At 33.9% G+C, this 22,459-nt stretch overlaps 1 protein-coding gene across 1 annotated transcript in view; it reads left to right on the top strand.

Moving 5' to 3' along the window:
* Positions 1-1,018: 1,018 nt before the first annotated feature.
* RANBP17 (RAN binding protein 17) overlaps positions 1,019-22,459 on the top strand; it is a gene marked incomplete at both ends in the record, with an annotated part of 302,743 nt that continues 281,302 nt past the window's right edge. The window contains 4 exons of the mRNA XM_084242318.1: positions 1,019-1,038; positions 1,740-1,884; positions 5,213-5,303; positions 21,243-21,409. Of these exons, the coding sequence (XP_084098444.1) occupies positions 1,019-1,038; positions 1,740-1,884; positions 5,213-5,303; positions 21,243-21,409 (423 nt within the window). The remainder of the gene's footprint in view (positions 1,039-1,739; positions 1,885-5,212; positions 5,304-21,242; positions 21,410-22,459) is intronic.

Genomic DNA, 22,459 nt, shown 5'->3' with positions numbered 1-22,459 from the left:
CTGTGTATATGCATCTCAAATGTCCCTCTCCTTTCTCTTATGAGTCATTGGATTTAGGGCCCACTCTAAACCATGAGGCAGACACTATTTTTAGTTATTTTGTTTTTAAACAGATCCTTGTCACTATTTCTGGCCTAGTTCTTTTTGCACTCAAACTCTACTTCAAAGACTCTTTGATCTAGATGAATTCATGATAGCAGGACCAGCTTATCATTAAATTATTTTAGATATATTATCAGTGCCGAAATTCAGCCCTTCAGATTTATTAGGTGAAAGAAAAGACTTCTGGGGTTGATCAAGAGTCATGAGAGGGGAAAAGGTGTGTTTTTTTTTTTTTTTTAATTTTTGTAATAGGGAATTGACATGTTTTCATGAACCTTAAATTTTCTATGGCCTTTAATATTATAAGCAGTAAGTAGTAGTACTCTAAGGTCTTGGACCAGTGTAAGTAGGGGAAATGTTTAAAATGTGGTTCATTTGTGGTCTTTAATCCTAATTTATCTATTTGAAACCTTTCTTTTGTATTTTTATTTTCACATCTAGCAGGAAATTCCCAAGTCTGGGATGTTGAGCTCTGATGTGGATAGGGAAGTGAGAATCTAAAACAGCCAGCAAAGAAAAGTGAAAGCATGAAAGGATATGGAGAGGTCTCATCTTAGTATTTCTTGTGTATTCCTATTAGGCAAAGCAGTAGGCATGAGGAGGGAGGGAGGTATTTGTACTAGTGTGGCTTTATGGCAGCCACATAAAAAGTTAGGCCAGACAGGACAAAAAGTGGTATTTCTTTAGAATATTCTATTACTTTCAAATGCTTACCTGAAATTGAAATCTGTACCTTTTTTTAATTTTTCCTCTAAAGAATAAATAACTAATTCAAGTTCTAAGGGAAGTAATTTGTTTTAGTGAGATGGCTTTAACAAAATGATTTCCATCTGTGGAGATTTGCATTCGCTTTGTGTTCTTTCAAACTGTATCCATGTGTCTTATATCTTCAGATGAGATTATATTCATAAACGGAATGAATTATTCTTTGTGCCTGTAAAATAGGAACCTGTAACATGGTAGCTAGTTATTACACTGCTGGAAATAACATGGGGTCAAGTCCTAATTCCTGAAAATCATGACATAGTTTGCTTGCAGCACTTTAAATCATTAGTTCAGAAGCATACATTTATAATTATTATTTATTTGTAGATAGAAGCATTGACGTTTTTACAGTTTGAGAAAGAATGTAAATTGGTATAGTGTCTGCAGCTTGCTCATGATCATTGCCCCCACCTTTCCTCTGGCCTTATTTGGCATTTCTTCCTTGATGTCTGTTTACCAATGGTGCTGGGCTTTTAATACCTTGAAATGATTAGGCTCTTTCCTGGGCTCTGTAAATGCTATTTCTTTGCAGGAACTGCTGTCTAGTCCTTTTTAAATCTGGTTACACTTTCATGTCCGCATAATTATCATTTAGGCAAGCTTTTTCTAATTCCTTGGGTTAAGCAAGTCTTCCTCTTTATATATACTCTTATTTTTCCACCACAGAACTGTCAATTTATAATTAAATAATTTGGAGGTAGGAGATAGGCCTGTTTTGTTCACTACTATGACCTCTAGTAAATAGTGGAAGTTCAATAAGCATTTACTGAATTGATCGAAATAGGCATTTTGTATCCCTTGTTTCCATGACTTATATATTTACTTGTTTTTTTCCGCTCAGTAAAATTAAAAATTTTTTTTCTTCTTAAGAGTTTGACCGAATTGGAAGTATTATGTACTCATCTGTACATAGGGACTGATCTTACACAAAGAATAGAGGCTGAGAAAGCACTCCTGGAACTTATTGACAGCCCAGAATGTCTCAGCAAGTGTCAACTTTTATTAGAACAAGGAACAGTAAGTATTTGTTAATAGCGATTAACCATGAAAGATTAGTAGATTTATGTCAGTGTTAATGAATTTGTATAGGTTAGTAATGATTCCTGCTAGGTCTTCTTACTATAGTTTATTTCGCTGTCAGAGAGATTAATGAGGGATAGAATTGGAAAGCCTGGAAAGCAAATTTAGGGAAGAGCCCACCAAGTGGAATAGGGATGAATTGAAATAGTTTTTTGATTACTCTTGGGCCCTATTTGTTTCTCATATCAGTGGACAAAAGTTACGTATTTTTAGAAAGTGGACTAACAGCTTTTTAAAAAAAATCTAAGTGGGAGACACACATTTTGCTTAACTCTGAAACATGAGGGAATGATTCAGTGGAATGCTGACTACCTGTTGCCTGCCTCCTTTCTAGAAGTTCATAACAATTCATTCCATGATCATTTTACAGACACTTAAATATAAAACCAGGTGCTGCACTACCTACTACTTACTTTTTGTATGTGCCTTAAAATAACTTAAAATTGAGTTGGGGAGACAGATATATAAATAATGAAGTGATTTAGTAAAGCATTACAGTAAGAAGACTATGATCTAGAGCCAAGGTGGGCAAACATTTTCAGTAACAGGTCATATTGTAAATATTTTTAGACTTTTTGGGCCAAGAGGAAAAATCAAGATTATTTTATATCTATAAAAAGAAAAGAAAATAACTTTTGACAAACTTTTACTGAACTATGGTAATTGAAAGCAGCTTTTCTTTTTCTTTTTGGTGGTGCAGGTCTACTAATGAAAAGGATGGACTTTTTCTTTTGGAAATAACATTTTGCTTATTTGGGCAAAGTTAGTATTTCCTGTTATCAACATTGATTACAAATGTTCATATGTTAATAGTGATCCATAATGTGATTTTACATATTTCATCTTTGAAATTGTCTTTTCACATAGGTACTGCCAAATATTGACATCAGTCCATGAGCATAAAAATTTAATTAAGCATATTCATCAATTAGAAGGCATTTGAAGATTCTATTAAAACTTCTCATATTTGCCTTTTAAAATGCTATTACATTGCAGATTAATCATGTCCAATTGAAGGTTAGGTAGAAGCTCCTCAGTTGCTCAGTTAAGTGAATTTTGAAGCATGGAAATGTCTTTTTTTATTTGCATTAAAGTCTGAACAATGCTGTAGTTTGAGTGTAGAAATCTCACACATGTTTTAACTTTTGATAGTGTGGGAAGTATATATTTTTTATATTTCTTATGATTCAAATAATATCAGTTGTTACTAAAATTATGGCTTTGCCCTTTAGGCAAGTTTGTACCTTTAGGTTGAATTCATGAAAGACATCAAGTTTGCAGCAAATCTTATTTCCATATGCATTTGATATTCAACAGTAGTGATACAGATTTGTTCTTCTCATTCAAAAAAAAATTTAGTCTTAGCCCTGAGCTAAAAATAAAAAAATTGCAATAAACCTTTTCCACTAAGCTATCGAGTGGTCAAATCAGGATTGTACAGCTTGTTTCTGATAGAAATTCCTACCATGAAGTAAAGTCCATTGTTACTACCACTGATTCATTAATACCTGATGATTCAAATTGTAATACGAAGTAACTAATGATGAATAATAGGCTGAATAACCACAGGCTTAAGACTCTTTCAGGTTTTTTACAAGTTTTATACATTTCTTTAATAAGCCCTTTCATATATTTTTACCAACACTTGTGACACATCATAGCAGATACTACTTCAGGTTGCACAGAATTAGGCTTTACCAGCTATTTTGAAAATGCTCTGGCCATAAGTTTCACACTGACTCTTCATGGAGGTTAATTCTCTAGTCACTTGAGACTCTACAGTGACTTCTAGAATAAATGATATCATAACAGTGTTAACAGTTCTAGTAACATCTGTCAGTTCATCAGGAATTATTTGTCTTATTTTGAATTATTTTTGCTGTTACTTTAATGTCTAACTGAGCATTATTCTTACCAAAAAGCGAGTAGTCTGAAGTTTACTATCTCTGATGTATTAATTAACTTACTGTTTTAAGTGGTCTTTCTTGCTTGCCTAACAGACAAGTTACTTTGAAACTTAACTTTGGTTTACAACCTTAGTTTTTATTTTTGTGAAGAAATTCTGCTGTCATGAGTTATTCTGTTTGAAACTGATACCTTTTCTGTTAATTTCTTGTGAGTTAGAAATATTTTCAGCAGTGTCAACATTGTCAACATATATTGTGTTCTTATAGCACAACCATAGGGCCATTTCATAAAAAGCACACTTCTGTTCCATCTAATTCCGTCACAGTAATGCACATTCCATTGTGCCTTCAATGTTAGCTATCTGAAGTATACTTTTATTTTTTCATGTTTTGACTTGATGCACTGGTAATAATAAAAGTCAGGTGTCATGTCATGGCAATAGCCATGGCACTCTAGGGGCTATGAAATTAAAACTCCATCCCTGCAACTCATAGTGCATTGAGCAGCAGTAGGAGGCAATGAATGGCAATATGGTCTCTGTCTACCTATTTAACTCTGTTGTGATAGCATGAAAGCTGCCTTACACAATATTAAGTGACAATATTAAGTGCGGCTTGTGTACTAATAAACTTTATCAACACTGAATTTTGATTTTCATGTGTCACAAAATATTCTTTTGATTTTTTTTCTCAACAGTTTACAATAGTTTGCAATAGTAAAACCATTCATAAATCATAGGACTTGCAAAAAAAAAAAAAAAAAAAAAAAAGGTTGGTCTTGGTTTGCTTACCTGGAGGAAAAAAGAAAGAAAGGCTATCTTTACAAGAAATTGCTGGGAGTGTACTGATTAACTCAGCTGAATTTTGAAGAACTGAGTCCATTAGTAAGTTAAGACAGTTAATGGCTAGAGAGAATACAGTTAGACATGGATCTGAAGGAATGAGGAGGTCAGCCTGGGAAAGTCATAGAAAGGAACTGAAAGGCTCTTGTGGTAAGAGGATCATGAAGAGTGGATGTAGATGAATTTGAAGAGATAATCAGAGGTAAAAACATGCAGAATTATGTAGTCATGAGCAAAGTATTTTATTTGAACTTGCTTATAATCATGATTTTTCCTCAACTGCTTCCTGTTGTTTGAGGAGACTCCCTACATCTTCCTCCATTACTGAACCCTTATGAGATTTATGTTCATATGCATTTATGTTTGTATTTATATTTTATCCATTGGAAATCTGCCAGTTTGGAAAACCAGGAACATTCCCATTATTGCTTAGAAAAAATTCCTATTACAGTTACTTTATAGCATTAGATCATTTTAATTTCATTTGTGATAAATAAAATTTATTATTCTTTCTAGACATCCTATGCTCAACTCCTTGCAGCAACATGTCTTTCAAAACTTGTTGGCCGAGTCAGTCCTTTGCCAGTTGAACAGAGGATAGATATCAGTAAGTGCTTTATTATTCTTTTTATCAAGTTGTACCTTAAAAGTAAATTTTTCTACTTAAATATGTTGAACTGTTACTATGTTGCAAATTATTTGATTCTGTCATTTTTTAAAGAGGAGTAATCATATCTTCTTTATTTACCAATCTAGTGATGAGCAATGATGTGTTATACAAAAATGTCTAATCAAAAAAAATTTGTTCAGTTCAGTAATAAATAACTAGCATTTTATATTGTGTAATGTTTACTAATTTTTGCACTGTTACACTTTATCCTCTGAACCTGTGAGGTGGGCACTATTGTTATCCTCATTTTACAAATGAGGAAATTAGATTTAATAGACTCTCTTATGTGCACAAGAGCACAGAGCAAGGAAGAAATAGAGCTCTGATTCAAACTCACACAGTCTGTGTGGAGTCCATGCTGTCATTATCTAAACTTTATGTGTAACCAATGATAGGAAAGAAATCAACTCTCCAGTATTTCTCAGGATTTTGTATTAAAATCATTTGGGATGCATGTAAAATCAAAAGTAGATTCCTTCTGTGGTGAGACAGTGTATGTACAGATGAAGGGTGCTTAGAACTTAGTGTAGATGGAAAAATGATTCTATAAAGTAGCAATATATTTTTCACATATAATGTAATTTAAAACTCTGTGTGTGTGTGTGTGTGTGTGTGTGTGTGTGTTTGCTTTTATATGAACAATGCTCTAACAATTGAGATACGGGATTTTTGTTGTCTTTTTTCACATTAGAAAAAGACCACTGATTATTTCTGCTTTCCATCCTCAAAGTTTATATGGTTCATTTTTGTGTATCAGAAAAATTAAAATGTATTGTGTGATGGATCGTTAAGCTGAGTTTTTGAATTGTCAGATGACAAAATGGTGTGTCATTTGCCTCTCTTATAATATTTCTTTAAGCCTCCAGAGCCAAAAGCACTGCAGAAAACATAAAGGATTTATCCATGCACTCAATACTTAAGTGCTCAAGAAAGCAAAAAAGAAATTTACAGTTTTAAAAATAGGAATTCAAACAATATAAACTCAAGTCATAAAACATTCTGATTTTATTTGACTTAATTTTATACACACACACACACACACACACACATTTTAAATAGACTTTTTCTTAGGTTCACAGAAGAATTAAGAGGCAGATACAGATTTTCATGTTGCTCTGTCCCCTCATGTGTATAGCCTCCTCCATTATCAGCATCCTGCACCAGAGTGGTACATTTGTTAAATTTGATGAACCTATATTAACACATCATTGTTACCCAAAGGCCATAGTTTAATATGTTAGAGTTCACTCTTGGTGTTGTATAGTCCATGGGTTTGGACAAACATATAATGACATATATCCCTATTATACTAATATCCAGAATAGTTTTTCTGTGCTAACAATCCTCTGTTCCACCTACTCATAACACCCTCCCCTTAATCCCTAAAAACTGCTAATCTTACTGTTTCTATAGTCTTGCCTGTTTTGGAATGTCACATAGTTGGGATGCAGTGTGTAGTCTTTTCAGAGTGGCTTTTTTTACTTAGTAATGTATATTTAAAATTCTTCTATTTTTTCATAGCCTGCAGCTCATTTCTTTTTAGTACTGATGCTATGGTCTGGATATACCACTCATTCACCTATTGAAAGACATCTTGATAGCTTCTAAGCTTTGGAAATTATAAAGCTGCTATAAAGAAGGTTTTTGTGTGGACATAAGTATTTAACTCTTTAGAGTATTTACCAAAGAGAGTGATTGCTGGATTGCATGGAAATGTATATTTGAATTTGTAAGAAATAGTAAAATTGTCACCCAAAGTGATTATATCATTTTGCAGTCTTGTCAGTAATGAATAAGAGTTCCTATTTTCCACATTCTTTTCAAATTTCCACATTGCCAATTTGGTGTCCTCAAGTTTTGAATTTTGGCCATTCTATTAGGTGTGTAGTAGTATCTTATTCTTTTAATTTGTACTTAGTAATGACATCTGTTTTTGAACATCTTTTCATATGCTTATTTGCCGTATGTATCTTCTTCAGTGAGCTGTCTGTTTAGGTTTTAAAATGATGTCATTTTCTTGTTGAATTTGGAGTGCTTTGTATATTTTTGGATAAGTCATTCATCATATACATCTTTTGCAAGACACTGTATTTTTCCCCAGCATTTGGCTTTCTTTTCTTTCTTTAAAACACATCCTTTTGCATGTGGTTATCCAGTTTGTTCTTTTTTTTTTAAAGATAATTTTTTTTTTTAAAGAGGCATGTATTTTTATTTATTTATTTATTTGTTTGTTTGTACATGCACTGGGTATAGTCAGAAGCGCGGGAGGGTGAGAGAATTCACCAGGGCCAGAGCGGGGAGCAGAGCAGGCAGAAGGACCGAAGTATACTGCTGAGGGGAGCAGCGGGCGGCAGGAGAGGTCTGTGCGCCATGTGGGACCCTCCTCCAGTGGCCTGGGAGCAGCTGGGGATCGAACCGGCGCCGCAGAGGCCGCGGGCAGCTTCGCAACCCAGCGCTCAACCGCCGCGCCACCGGGGAGGCCCTATCCAGTTTGTTCTAATGCCATTTGTTGAAAAGATTATCTTTCTTCGTTGTATGGCCTTTACTCCTTTGTCAAAGATCAGTAGTTTAGAATATATTTATATGGGTCTGTTTCTGGATTCTCTATTTTGTTCTGTTGTTCTGCTTGTCTGTCCTTTCACCAGTACCACACTGTCTTGTTTTTACTACAAGTTTATCAGTCTTTAAGTTGGGTATGTCCTCCAACTTTGTTCTCCTTCAGTGTTTTTTTTTTGTTTGTTTGTTTTTTTGCTAGTCTGGGTCTTTTGCTTTTCTGCAAAAACTGTAGAATCTGTTTATCTGTATCCACAAAATAACTTGCTGGGATTTTGATTCGTATCAGCATTGAATCTGGAGATTTGGAAAGAACAGACATCTTGACAGCATTGAGTCTTTCTAGTTATGAATATGGCCTATCTCTCACTTACTTAGGTCTTTGTTTTCATTCATTAGCTGTAGCTTCTTTTCATGATGTTCTTTATCAGGTGGAAGAAGTTCCCCTCTATTCCTAGTTTGCTGATTCCCCCCCCAATATTTTAATTTTCTTTTTCTTTCCCCTCACCACCATCCCTTATATCCTCTTTATTATTTCTCCTTTCCCCTTGCCTCATAACCTCAGAAACTTTACATCATTTACTAGTATCCACTAATTTTCATAAGTATTTTGCTTTGTTGACTCATCCATGTGTAAAATCCATTGTATCTTTGGCATTCTGATTTCCTTTGCTATAAGAATTCCTTCAAAATCCTCCCATTTTGCTGTAAATAGCAACATTTTATTTTCCTATGATTGAATTATATTCCATTGTGTGGTTATACCATGACTTTTAAACCCAGTCATTCCCTTTCAGAAGGCACATAGATTGTTTTAATGTCCTATATGTTGTGCATAATGTTGCAATAAACATCATAAAGCATATGATTTTTCAAGTTGTTGGCTTTACATTCTTTGTGTTGATGGATGCTCAAGACTGCTATTGCTGGGTCACATGGTATTTCCATTTTTACTTTTTAAAGTTAAGTCCAGATTGCTTTCCATAATGGCTAAATCAGTAAAATTCCCAAAAGTGTTAACAGGTTTTCTCTTTCCCCAGTACTCTCCACTACTTGTTGATTAGGGTTCTTTTTAGTATGTGCAGTTCTTGTGTGTATGATATATCTCATTGTGGCTTTTATCTGCATCTCTTATTGAAATTGATGATTAAATTTTTCCATGTGTTTATAAGCTTGGATATCCTCTTTGGTCATTAATTGTCTTATTTAGATCTGTTGTTCATTTATTACTTGGGTTGTTTGGTTTTTTTATTGTTGAATTGCATATCTTAACTCAACCCCTTGTCAGCTGTGTAATGTGTAAATTTTTTTCTCCCATTTAGTAGGATGTCTTTTTTTTTTTTGAAAGATTTATTTATCTATACAAGCACTGGGGTACAGGCCAGAGGCACGGGAGGCTGAGAGAACTCACCAGAGACAGAGCAGGGAGCAGAACAGGCAGAAGGACCGAAATACACTGCTGAGGGGAGCAGCGGGCAAGACAGGAGAGGTCTGCCACGCCATGTGGGCATCTCCCTGGCCCACCGGGAATCGAACCGGCGTTGCAGAGGCTGCGGACAGCTTCACAGCGCCGCACTCAACCCCCTGTGCCACTGGGGAGGCCCTAGTAGGATGTTTTTTTAACTGTCTTGTATTTTCTGTCAATGTATAAAATAGCCTTTGAATTTGAGAGTTTATTTTACTTACCATAGGGGTTTATTCTTGAAAAACATCTTTATCGTTGATGTGATGAACATACCACCAGTGTCTTCTGCTATATATTTTATTGTTGCAGGTCTTTTATCTAAATCTTTAATCCATTTGCAATTTACATTTGTGCATAGGGACAGAAAGTGACCCAACTTCATTCTTTAACATGTGACCTTCCAGTTGTCCCAGCATCCTTTATTAAAGAGACTCTCTTCTTGCCATTGCATCATCATGGCTTGCTTTATCATATCTTAAGTACTGATATGTATGTGAATTTATTTTTGGTTTTCAATTCTATGTTATTGATCCATATATCCATGATCCATGTATCTATTTTTATATTTTTAAGCTTTCTGTGTAATTTGAAGTCAGGTAATGTGATACATCAATTTCTCTCCTTTTATATAAAAGGATTGCTCTTGCCATTTGAAACCTTTTATCTCTCTCTGTCATTTTCAATATTATGTTCAATTTCTTAGAAGAATATTATTAATATTGTTGGTATTTTGATGTGGATTGCATTAAATTTATATATTGATTTATGTAGGATAGTCATTTTGATTATATTGATTTTCCCTATCCATGAACATCAGATGTCTTTCCATCTCATTAGATTACTATCTAACTGCTTTAAAAATTTTGTAGTTTTTGTTGGATAGTTCCTTCACCTCCTTTATTAGGTTAATTCTGAAGTATTTGATTCTTTTAGAAGTGATTTTGAATGGACTTAATTTCTTATTGCTCATTGCTTATATATATAAAATGCTTTTGATTATTATGTTTTTATTTTGTAATATCCCATTTTGCTATATAAATTATTTCTTTCAGCTTTTTATGAATATTTTGGGTTTTCTCTATGTACTATATTGTGTGTAAATAGTGGTAGTTTCACTGCTTTTCTAACTTGAATTCCTTTTATTTGATTGTTATTTGGTTACTGTAATGAAAACCTCTATACAATATTAAACAAGAGTGGTAGCAGGGGTCATCTTTGTCTTGTTCCCTATCTTAAGAGGAAAACTTTCAGTTTTTCATCATTACATATTCATACTGACTTTTGGTTTATGATATATTGCCTTTATTATATTGAGGTAGGTTCCTCAATAATGACACAGGAGTAGTACAACCTATAAGAGGAAAGGGTGGGCCTCCCTGGTGTTGCAGGGGGTTAAGAACAGCACTATGAAGCCACTGCAGCACAAGTTCAATCCCCGCCCAGCCAGGGAGCAGCCTACATGGAGCAACCCACATGGTGCAGCAGACCTCTCCTATCTTGCCCCTGCTCCCCTCAGCATGTATTTCAGTCAGTCTGCCTGTTCTGTTCCCCACTCTGTCTCTGGTGAATTCTCTCAACCTCCACACCTCTGCCCTGTACCCCAGTTCTTGTATGCATAAATAAATCTTTAAGAAAAAAGAGAGGAAAGGGTCACTGCTGTGCATAGCCCCCAACAGTTGTTGACTTAGGCATATGCTAACATTGGGGAAATCCTGAGACCACTGGATGACGGGGTACACAAGATGGCACCCAGAATGGAGGGTGCACTGTTGGGGAGCTGCAGGAGTGGGGGTGCAGAGCAACAATTACCATCTTGAGCCTGAGGTTCTCAATATAGAATACCTGGAGCCTGAATAAGCAGGGAGAAACAGGTCAGAGCATTTGGATCTCCTCATAGAAGAGGTCACTAGCAAAACCCAGGTGAGATATTCAAAACACTTGCCAGTCCCTACCCCAGGACCAAAATAAAAACAGCTAAGGAATTCTTGAACAAATTGAGCGCAAATACCTGTCAATAACAGTAGCAAAAAATCCAGGATAAGGCTCTGTGCTGGAAAAGAAAAGATAATAACTCCTGGCATATGACTCAATATAAACTATAGCCCATGCATGGTGCTACATCTAGTGCTTGTAAATGGCCCATAGTCAAAGTGGACACAAGACACTAAGATTGAGGAGCTGGCATGAAGAGGGGATCACTGTGAATCACCACAGAATTCTGGTATCAAAGCACAGTAGGAAGCTTGAATTCAACAAACAAGAAGCAGTAAGAAAGTAACTTGATTTATAATTGTTTTAAGAAGATTTAACATATCTTGGAAGTAACCTAACCAAGGATGTACTTGATGAGAACTACATGATGACACTTAAGGACTTTGATTTTGACATAATGAGATGGAAGGATATCCCATGCTCAGGGAGAATCAATATGATCAGAATGATTATCTGCCTAAAATGATATATAAATGTAATGTAATTCACATCAAAATACCCCAATTTTTTTCCAAAGAAATTGGAAAAAAAGTTGAAATTTATATGGAATCCCAAAAGACCTTAAATTTAAAATTCAACCTTGAGCAAAAAGGAGAGGAATGAAGAGTATCACATTACCTGGCTTCACATTTTATTATAAAGCAACAGTACTAAGAACAATGTAATATTGGCACAAAATAGATACCTGATTCAATGGAATAGAATCTAAAGCCCAAAAATAAACTGTGTACCTACCAGTACCTAATCTATGATAAAGTAACAATGACATGATATTGGGAAAGTACAGTTTATTAAATGGCACTGGGAAAGTTGGAAAGCCACACATCATTTTACAAAGAATTTGGATAACTCACCCTATACCCCAGAACAAACTCCCAATGGAAAGACTTGTGACAAGAAAATACATAGAGGAAAATGCTGGCGATACGGTCCATGATATTGCAGATGAAGATATTTTTTGTGAATTGACCCTTATGGTGAGGAAACAGAAAAAAATAAAAATTTGGATTACCTCAAATAAAAAAAGTTATACAGTAAAAGAAAATACAAGTTGATGAAAAGGACCCTATTGAATGAAAAAAAAGTATTTACGCAACATAGAAGTCATACGGGATTATATGAAAAGCTCATGCAATTCAATAATTAAAAAAACAACCTATTTAAAAAGTGGGCATCAGATATGAACAGATTATCCACCAAGTAGTATATTCAGAAAGCCAGTATACATGAAAAAATTCTCTTAATCACTTCTAATAAGACATTCAAGTTAAAACCACAATGAGATACCATCTCACATCCATGTGAATGGACGATATTAAGACCTCCAAAAGGTATTGGGGAGGATGCTGACAAAAAGGAATTACACCTGGTGGAAATGTAAAATTGTGCAGCCATTATGGATATGTTCCACAATAGTCAAAGTAGCATTATTTGCATTATTTGCAATTACTAGGACAGGTAAGCAGCCTCAATGTCCATCAGTGGGTGATTGGATCAAGAAGTGATGTATCCACACATGCAATACTATGTAGCCATGAGAAAGAATGTAACTGTTTTCAAAAATGTAGGGCGTTAGCAAGAATTAGGGGTAGTATAGCAATTCAGAACATAGTAGACAATTTGGTAGTGTAAAACACTTTAACAACCAATGGAAGTCAGAAAACACCATGAAAACACTGACGGTAAAATGATGGGGGACAGAAAGGTGCAAGAGGATATAAGGGATGGCATTGGGTAAAAATTAATTTAAAAAAATGTTGATAAAGCACAATGTCAGATGACACACAAATAGAACAACAAAGAGACAAAAAAATGAAAATAGTGTAAGAATTTTATAGTGTAGAATTTATTTGTAAAGCCATCTGACTCCGTGCTCTTGTTTTTGGGAAGATTTTTTTTATAGTTCTTCCATTTCTGTTCTTGCGATCATTTTTTTCGACTCTTCTGTTTCATTCTCCTTCTGTCTTGGTAAATCAATTGATCTAGAAATGTGTCCACTTTAAGATTATCAGATTTATTGGCATATAATTATTCATATTAATCTCTTATGATCCTTTGTATTTTTATGCCATATGTGGTAATTTCTCCTCTTTAATTTCTTGATTCTGTTCATTAATGTTTTTTCTCTTTGTTAGCCTAGCTAGAAGTTTACCTTATTTTTATCTTCTAGAACAACCAATTCTTAGTTTCATTGATCTTTTATGTAGTCTTTTTGGTCTCTTGTTTCTCATTTTTATTATTTCATTTTACTAATTTTTGCCTTTGTTCATCTTTTTCAAGTTGTTTTAGATGTAGTGTTAAATTGTTTTGGTGTAATTTTTCTTGCTTCTTAATGTGGACCTGTCTGCTATTGCTGCATCCCATCAATTCTGGTAGCTTGCATCTTACTTTTTAATAGTCTCAAGGTATTTTGATATGTTTTAGTTTCCTCTTTTATCCATAGCTATTAAGTGGCTATTGTTTACTCCCCAGGTACTTATAGTTTTTTGTTTGTTTTATATGATTGATTTCTTGCTTTATGGCATTATTGTCAGAAAGAGTACTTGATATGATTTTATTCTTTTGTTTGTTGACAGTTGCCTTGTCTCCCAACATATGGTCTATTCTTGAAAATGTTCCATGTGTGCTTGAAAAAAATGTGAATGCAGTGACTTTTAAGCGGCGTGTTCTGTAGATATGTTACATTTATTTGCCCTCATTTACGGCTGTTGCTCTCCTTACTCACTGTGCTTGACCTTTAAATAAATATAAGTGGGGTATTAAAATCCCCTTGTATTTTTTGTGTAATTGCTAAAATCTCTTTAGTTCTTTTTGTAATTGTTTTATGTATCTTAGTCCTTTATCATTTTGGTGCATATATATTTTTGAGTGTTATTTTTTTCTGTATTAAACCCTTAATTATTTTGTAATATCCAATTATTTCTTACTATTTTTTTAAATTGGAAGCCTGCTTCATCTGATATAAGTATAGGTGTTCTGTTTTTTATTACTATTTTTCTTGTGTAAATTGTCTTTCAACCTTTAAGTTTGTTGTTGTCTCTATGGTGAGATTGGTTTCCTATAAACAACAGAAGGTTGCGCTTTGTTTTGAAATCCATTCTCCTACTATATACCTTTCAGCTTGTAAATTCAATGCATTTACATTTAAGGTAATGTAACTTGTACCTATATAGTTACAAGTGCCAATTTTCACAGGTTGGATTTTTGCCTTTGCATTTTAAATTTTTTGCCATTTTTATGTTTCTTTTAGGTTCCATTTTAATTCTCTTATGTGTTAATTCTACTGATTTTTGTTTGAAGCTTCTTCTAGGGTAGTATATGATGGATGGGCTATTTGTGAGACCTGTTGAATGGTTTGGTTTCAAAGTCATTGTGATGGGCCATTTTGTTACTCTCTTCCCCTTCCTCCATATTATATAATTTAAGTGTTTATTACCATTATTTATTTTTGTTTTGTTGCTTCAAAATAACCTTCTTCAGTATTTCTTTCATGTGTGGCCTGGTGTTGATAAATTCTTTTAGTTTTTTCTTTTCAGTGAAGCTCTTTACCTACTCATATGTTTTGAATGTTGATCTTGCAGATGAAAGCATTCTAGGTTGGAAATGCCTTTCTTGGAGTAATTTACATTATTCTGATTACTCCTGCTTTGATGACCCTTTATGGGTTACCCTTTTTTCTTGTGAGTTCTTAATATTCTATCCTTATCATTGGCTTTTAACAGGTTTATAATAATTTGTGTTAGATCTGTCTATTTTTTTAAATATTTTATGTAATTCTTACATCATTTTTCATTTTTGTACAATGTAGGCATTTTCATTTTGGTTATATTCCCCATACAATTGCACCCTCCCTTATTTTGACCCTAATCCTTCCTCTCCCACCCCCCCACCTCCGCCCCGTAGTGTGTCTCTGGTTCATAGTTGATTTTGATTTTTACTTTGTATTAATTAGCCTTTTCCTGGTCCTTTATGTAGTTTTTTTTAAATTCCTGCTATGAGTGAGACCATCAGTATTTTTCTTTTTTCTTTCTGACTTATTTTGCTGAGCATGATCCCTTCTAGCTCTATCCATGTTGCTGCAAACTCCATGTGTTATTATTTGTTTGCTAATCTTTGGCTCTTAGATTGGGATCTGTGATTCTTCTACCATGTTTGCATGGTTTTCAGAAGTTATTTCTTTAAATACATTTTCTGTGCCTTTCTCTTTTTCTTCTTCTGCTGGGATCCCCATGATACAGATATCTCTCTTTTGCTTATCCAAGAAGAACTCTTATACTATTTTCATTTTTTCCTCTCTTTGTTGTTCTATTTGTGTTACCTGACATTGTGCTTTCACATTCACAGATTCTCTTCATTGCCTGCATATGTGTGCTGTTAAGGCCCTCGCTGGTATTTTTTAATTTGGTTATATCATTTAGATTTAGTCTAATTGTAACAGCCTCACATTTTTTTTCAGTCTTTATTCTGTTCCTGTTTTATATTCTTCTTTTTTTTTAATTCACTAAGCATTGTTACAGCTGTTACCTTGAACTCCTCCTCGGAATATTTCAAGGTTCTTTCATGCCAGCATTTGGAATATGTTCTGTTCATATTCAGTTGTTATAGTTGTAGTAGTGATATTCTTTTAGACTGCTGCCTTTGTACCTGTTCAGGTGCTGAATAACAGCTCCCAGTGAGGGGTAGTAGGTAGAAAGGAACTTGGGCAGTAGAGTACTAAGAGGTCATGTCTAGTTAGCCTCAAGGATTCAAACTTCCTGCTGTTGTATGGGTACCAGTGTTTTATGATCGGGATCTACAGTGATCCCCTTCTTTAGCCCAGCTCCCCCACTCAAGTGTCTTGTATAGTCTCATGACAGTCCCAACCTTTAGGCTTTGTTTGAGCACTGGAAAGCATTGGATTGCAGTCGAGACAGAGCCAGTTGAGATAAATCTGGGTGTTGTTTTGCTTTCTTTTCTAGTGAAGAGCCATATTCTAGAGTGCTTACTTCTGTTTTACAGATCCAGGTATTTAAACTTTGGTTAGTGAAAGCATTCAATTATTTTTTCAGTTTTGGCCTTGGTTGGGGTGTGTGTGTGGTGGTGGTAGGTGTTTTGGATATCACACTTTTGGGGTACAAATAGTAACTTTGTCTTTTAGGAAAACACAAGTGATATATCCTGGTTCCTTCTGCTTTTCTGGCTTCAGCTCTTCTATATTGGGAGACTCATACAAGCCAGTGATGATCATACTGCACCCCTGCTCTTAAACTTTTCTAGTAGTATACCCTATGTTCTGGACACCAACTCTGTGTATCCCCTTATCCAGTGCTGGGCTCCACTGTTGGCAGTGTGGGTATGTACATCTGAGTCAACAATTGTAGGATAGTCCCTTTGGGTAGCCACCACTCCCTCTTAGGCATTGTACTGACACAGTTCAATTAATGTTATTCCTACCTCTTTCTATCAGACCATTTTTCCTGGTATATATATATATATATATATATATATATATATATATATATATATATACAGTAGTCATCCAATATCTTTCAAGGGTTATTGACGTTGTTTGATGTAGTTTGTTGAAATTTGTTGAAATTTTTTCTTCTATGTTGATGAGAGATTCTAGTTTGTCCTTTCCTTATAATGTCTCTCACCTGTTTTGGGGAATTGGAGTAAAACTGGCCTCATAAGATGAGCTAGGGAAAATGTTACTTCTCTCTTCGTGAAAAGATTGTAGAGAATTGGTAAATTTTTGGTTGCATTTCCCATGAACCCATCTGGAACTGGTGCTTTTGGTTTTGCAAGGTTTTTAATTATTGATTCAATTTCTTTAGTAGATATAGGCCTGTTCAGATTGTCCATTTGACTTACATTTTTGAAATAGATCTTTTAAAAAAAACATGTAGGAATGCTTAATAAAGGAAATTTGGAAAGAAAAGTAGAAACAGGAACAAAATCAACACAATTTCCAATAAGAAATGATGTGTTTTCCATTATGAGTGTTCTATGGTTTCACAGTTACTATTCTTATTTCTATAAGTAGATAGAGTGTTTGTGATGATATGCCTCCAATGTATCATTAGAATACTTGACACGAGTTAATATGGAATGTGATGAATTACCTCAACATTTACACTGCCTGTGACACCAACACTAAAATTCTCCATCATTCGTGATATGATTCTAGTTTGTATTATTTCGTTGTTTCCCAACTTTAGCTCTATTCCCAGTTTTCTGTAGCCTACCACACTGTTGTCTGTTTTTATTGGCATAGTTAACAATGGCTTATTGTTGTTCATCAGTTGAATTCCATTTCCTCAGCTTAACTTTTGAGTTCCTTCATGAGCTTGCCATGGATAGACTGTCCTTATAGTCTTATATCTTTGTAGGTATAGGCCCATCAGTTGTGCCAGAAGATCTTCCCCACATGCCATGTTATTTCTGCCTTGGTACCTTGTCTTTTTGTGTTCTTTCTCTAGCCTGAAATGCTTTTATTTTTGTTTTCCAGCTAAATGAAAATGGAGGTTAAGTTTAGTTATACCTATATAAACAATCCTCCCTTCTTCTAAACAACTTTATTTATTGTACAGTTTACATACCATTAAGTTCAATTGTTCTATGAGCATTGGTGTTAGGACATTTACATCACTCCAAAAAGATCCCACATTTTCATGTATGGTTAGTCCTGCTGTCATATCACAATCATTTAAGCTGCTTTCTGCCTCTATAGGAATATTTGCCTTTTTGGATAATTCATGTAAATAAAATTATCTGATATGTAGTTTTAGCATCTATTGTCTTTCACTAAGCAAAAATGTAGATATAGGAAATTTTGCTAACTATTCATTACTTGATGGACATTTGCATTTCTGCTTTTTTGGCCTCTGTAATTCTGCTATGAACATTGACATAGACACTTTCGTGTGGACATGTTTTTATTTCTTTGGATTGATACCTAGCAGTAGAATTGTTAGGCCAAGGTAAGTTTATGTTTAAGTTAGTTGGTAGTTTTAAGAAACTACCAAACTGTGTTCCCAAGTGCCTTTGCATCCATTTTGCATTCAGCAATTTGTGAATGTTCTAGTTTCTCCGCATCTTCACCTCGTAATTCTTTCTTTTTTAAAAGACTCAAACCTGTATCTATGCTTTTCTCTTTTTGTCCTATTGAGAGTCTTTTTTAAATTGAATAATTTATTTATTTAAGTTTCAGGGGTTCATCACTGAGAATCACCATGTTCATTGCTACTACTTTAAATTCATCAATAAAAAGTCCATACCCATCATTCACCATCTTATCTTCTTGTGGTGGTTTTCCCCCATATTCTCTCTTTCCAGACATTTTACAAACTACTTCTCTAAGCATCGATTATAGCTCAAATGTATGTCTTCTTAGAATTTGTAGTTGATTTTATCAAGGCATGTTTAAATATTGAGGTATTTATTCTACTTTTTTCCTAATAAAATGGTAGTATTTGGGACCAAAGTAGAAGTTGAATTTTTCCCTTTTTATTATATTCTTTTTGTTTTATGATGACTTTGTTGCATATTTTTTTGTGTGTATTTAGTTAGTACAAGAGTATTTTGTACTAAATTCCCTAATGTATCCGTTTAATGATACCAGTTTTAAGTATCAGTTTAATGATAGTAAACTCCAAAAGACTGTTTATTAGTTTGGACTTGAGTGTTGAATTGCTACTTATTACTAAAATATTTGGTTTGGCCACTATTTGAAGAGGTAAACAAACCAAAATTCAAAACAATTCAAAATATTCTGACTCAGAGTCCCAATTTAGTCACTATGACAAGTTGTTTTACCTCCTTGACCTTCATGTTTTTGCCTATGAAACAGAGTAATAGTTAGGGTACCATAATAGCAGTAACTTAAAGTTGCTGTGAGAGCAACACAAACTGGTTCCTGGGATGAACTTTGCGTTTTCTAACTTGCTTCATAAATGCTAAATATTGCTGTTGTTATTATATAGGCATTTGACATTCAAAGAGCTTCTAGTACAAAGAGTACAATAGAATTTTATATTAACTTTTGTCTGGGAGTTTTTCCAACTGTTTTATTCTTCATATGTCTTGTATTCCTGAATACTTCCTTTATTTCTTGGCATGGCTTTTCCCTGTTTTCTTGGACTGTTGATGATGAGATTGCTGTTTACTTGATCATTATCATTAGGGTTTACTGAAAAAACAAATTTGTAGGCTACATAAAAAGCAGAAGGGGATATTGTATGTGAAATATTCACCTAAAATATCAGAAATATCTAGTAAATATTTTCCTGTTTAATGAACTCATTAGCTATTACCTTTGCTTGGGCTGTCTGAACAGATATGTTTATTGGTATCTCGCTTAAATGCGAAGCTTAGTTTGTTATCCATTTAGAGAGAGGTTTTGTTATTCTGAGATTGGAATCTCCACATATGGAGATATATGCAATCTCTACATCCCCTCCAAGTTAACATTTTTGAAGATATTAAAAATAAATGTAATTGAAATAAATAAACCAGATTTTCTTTATAAACAAGTAGCTGTTTAATCTTTTTAAGTTTTATTTTCAATATGAAAGATCACATGTAATGAAGCATAGTTAAATCCTATTACTATAACACATAAACCAGACCTATTTCAGATTTATGGTAAGGCTAGGAAAAATATACTCTGGCATTTATATAGCTATCATTTTAATGTTAATAAAAATTAAGGTTGACATATGCTAGTTATGAGGACATTTTTTAAACATCAAGGAGTCTCTCTACAGTTGTCAGAAACAACTGTTGAAAGTGTACTTGGATTTTTTTTTCATTTAAATCATTTTTATTAAACATTGAGGTATTTGCCTTTTCTTATTCTCTCCCCAAAGTTCATGCTGGCCTTTGGGATCAAAGTAAAAATGCAGTCTTTCCCTTCAAATTTTATTTTGCATTTTTCTGATATACTTTGTGATGTATTTATTGCCTAACCTCAGTTATTCAGCCCATTAGGAAGTTCACAGCTGAAATTGCTATATTGGTATATTAACTTTATTCCAAGCTTTCCTTACCATTAATACTTATATACTTAATTATTATATTGTACTATTTGTACTTCTTATGCCTCTTAAGCAGGAAATATATAGTCTATTATGGTATAACATGATCTATTATGGTATAACATGACAAACATTACTGAAAGTGCATTTGAAATGCTGGGCAACACAACTACAAAGATTGTGAGAGAAATTGGATTTTGGAACAAAATTCAAACACTTTTTCATTGACACATTTAATAAAAGATGGAAATCTAATAAAAGACATCCTAGGGTTTTACACAAATAAAATAATTCAGAAATACATCGATAGTACAATAAATGATATTTTTATATGGAAAAAGACCTCATTTGTGAACTCCAAAAGGATTACAGCTTTTGAGTTATTATGAAGTGGTAGAAGAAAGTAATCTGAAATAGAATGGAAAAGAGTAACACTAGTTAATAATGAGTGAGGCTGATAACTAGAGTGAACTGCAATTGCTACTGAATGTTTGAGCTATCTGCATTTTATGTATGGCTTGGTTTAGTGAACCTGGTTCTAGTTTTCTCTACTCACTTAGCTTTTTTCCTACATTGTATCATGCAAAACCAAAATTGACATTAGTATTATGTTTAATTACCACCTGATACATCGGTTGAATTGGAACAAATTTGTTTTTCAAAGTAAGCGCTACAGCGGGACTAACTATATGAATAAGTACACATCTTGGAATTAATATATATCTAAAGGTGGAATTAGAGAAGGTAATTAACTTTTTATCATAGAGCATGTCATCACTTCCTGCTTTTTTCCACATGATTCACATATTACTGGAAAGTCCAAATGACCACAGAATATTTTCTTTATAGGAAACTACATTCTTAATTATGTGGCATCACAACCCAAGCTGGCTCCCTTTGTCATCCAAGCGCTAATTCAAGTTATTGCTAAAATCACTAAGTTGGGGTGGTTTGAGGCTCAGAAAGACCAGTTTGTCTTCAGAGAAATTATTGCTGATGTGAAGAAGTTTCTTCAGGTAAGGCATTATTACATTATTATAAGATCACTAGTTGCTTTTTAATGGGCCTAGAAAACTGCTTTTTTTAAAAAAGCTATATGGTTTTGTGGCTACCAGCCATATTAATTGTGATTTATTATTTATATCCTGGGTCCTTTATTTTTGCTGCCAATAAATTAGGATACCATCATGTAAATCCCAAACCAGAAGAATGTGAATTGTATTTTTTTAATTTTAAAAATATATTTTGTCATTTCTGACATGTGTGTCCATGTACTATACACATAAAAAGCATATTGGTATTTTTCACTTATCTAATTTAAACTCATTACATCTCTGTAAAGTGGATTTCATTTTGTAAATGAGAAAACTGAGGCTTAGAAAAGTTATTTGCATAAGGTTACACCAGTAAAGCAGTAAAGCACAAAACTAGCACATCAATGTGTAGTCTAACAAGAGAATATATTTTTAATAGAGTTTTGTATTATACCACATTAACTATATGTGTTTCATAAGAATGTTGTAAAACCTAAGTGGTTAATGATTTAATTTGCACAAATGCATATATTTGGACTGCAAGAAAAAGAGAAAAATGCAAGAGGACACTAATTTAAATTGTGCCAGCGATTCTACTTGCTATTCCACAAAATGATTGTATATTCTAGGATGAGTGTACTATAGGAAACCTAAATCAGCAATTTCCTATTCCTGAATCGCTCGTAGGGATAACCATGGTCATCATCATCAGTATGATTCAGCTATTTAAAGATGTGTGTATTTTTATACAACCACCAATAATTGTAAGGAAAGTACTTCAGTTGGTGCTCTGCTGAAGAAGCAGTGATCTGTTATAATTCTGGAGCTAAAATTGGAAGTTTGAGTAAAAGATGGTTCATTGTTGGCTTATTGAAATTGTGGGCATTTTGAATTTTATGAGATAAGATTTCTTATATAGTAACTTCAAGATTAATTTAGTCCCTGTGTTAAGATTTAATTCCATCATATAGTACAGGGCTGGTAACTTCAGACTATGAAATACTAGACTGTGTTTCTTTTCTTTTTGTTCAT

This window comes from Talpa europaea, assembly GCF_964194135.1.
Source record: "Talpa europaea genome assembly, chromosome: 9".
NCBI lineage: Eukaryota > Metazoa > Chordata > Mammalia > Eulipotyphla > Talpidae > Talpa > Talpa europaea.
The sequence above is the reverse complement of the archived record's forward strand: the minus strand, read 5'-3'. Positions and strand labels throughout refer to the sequence as shown.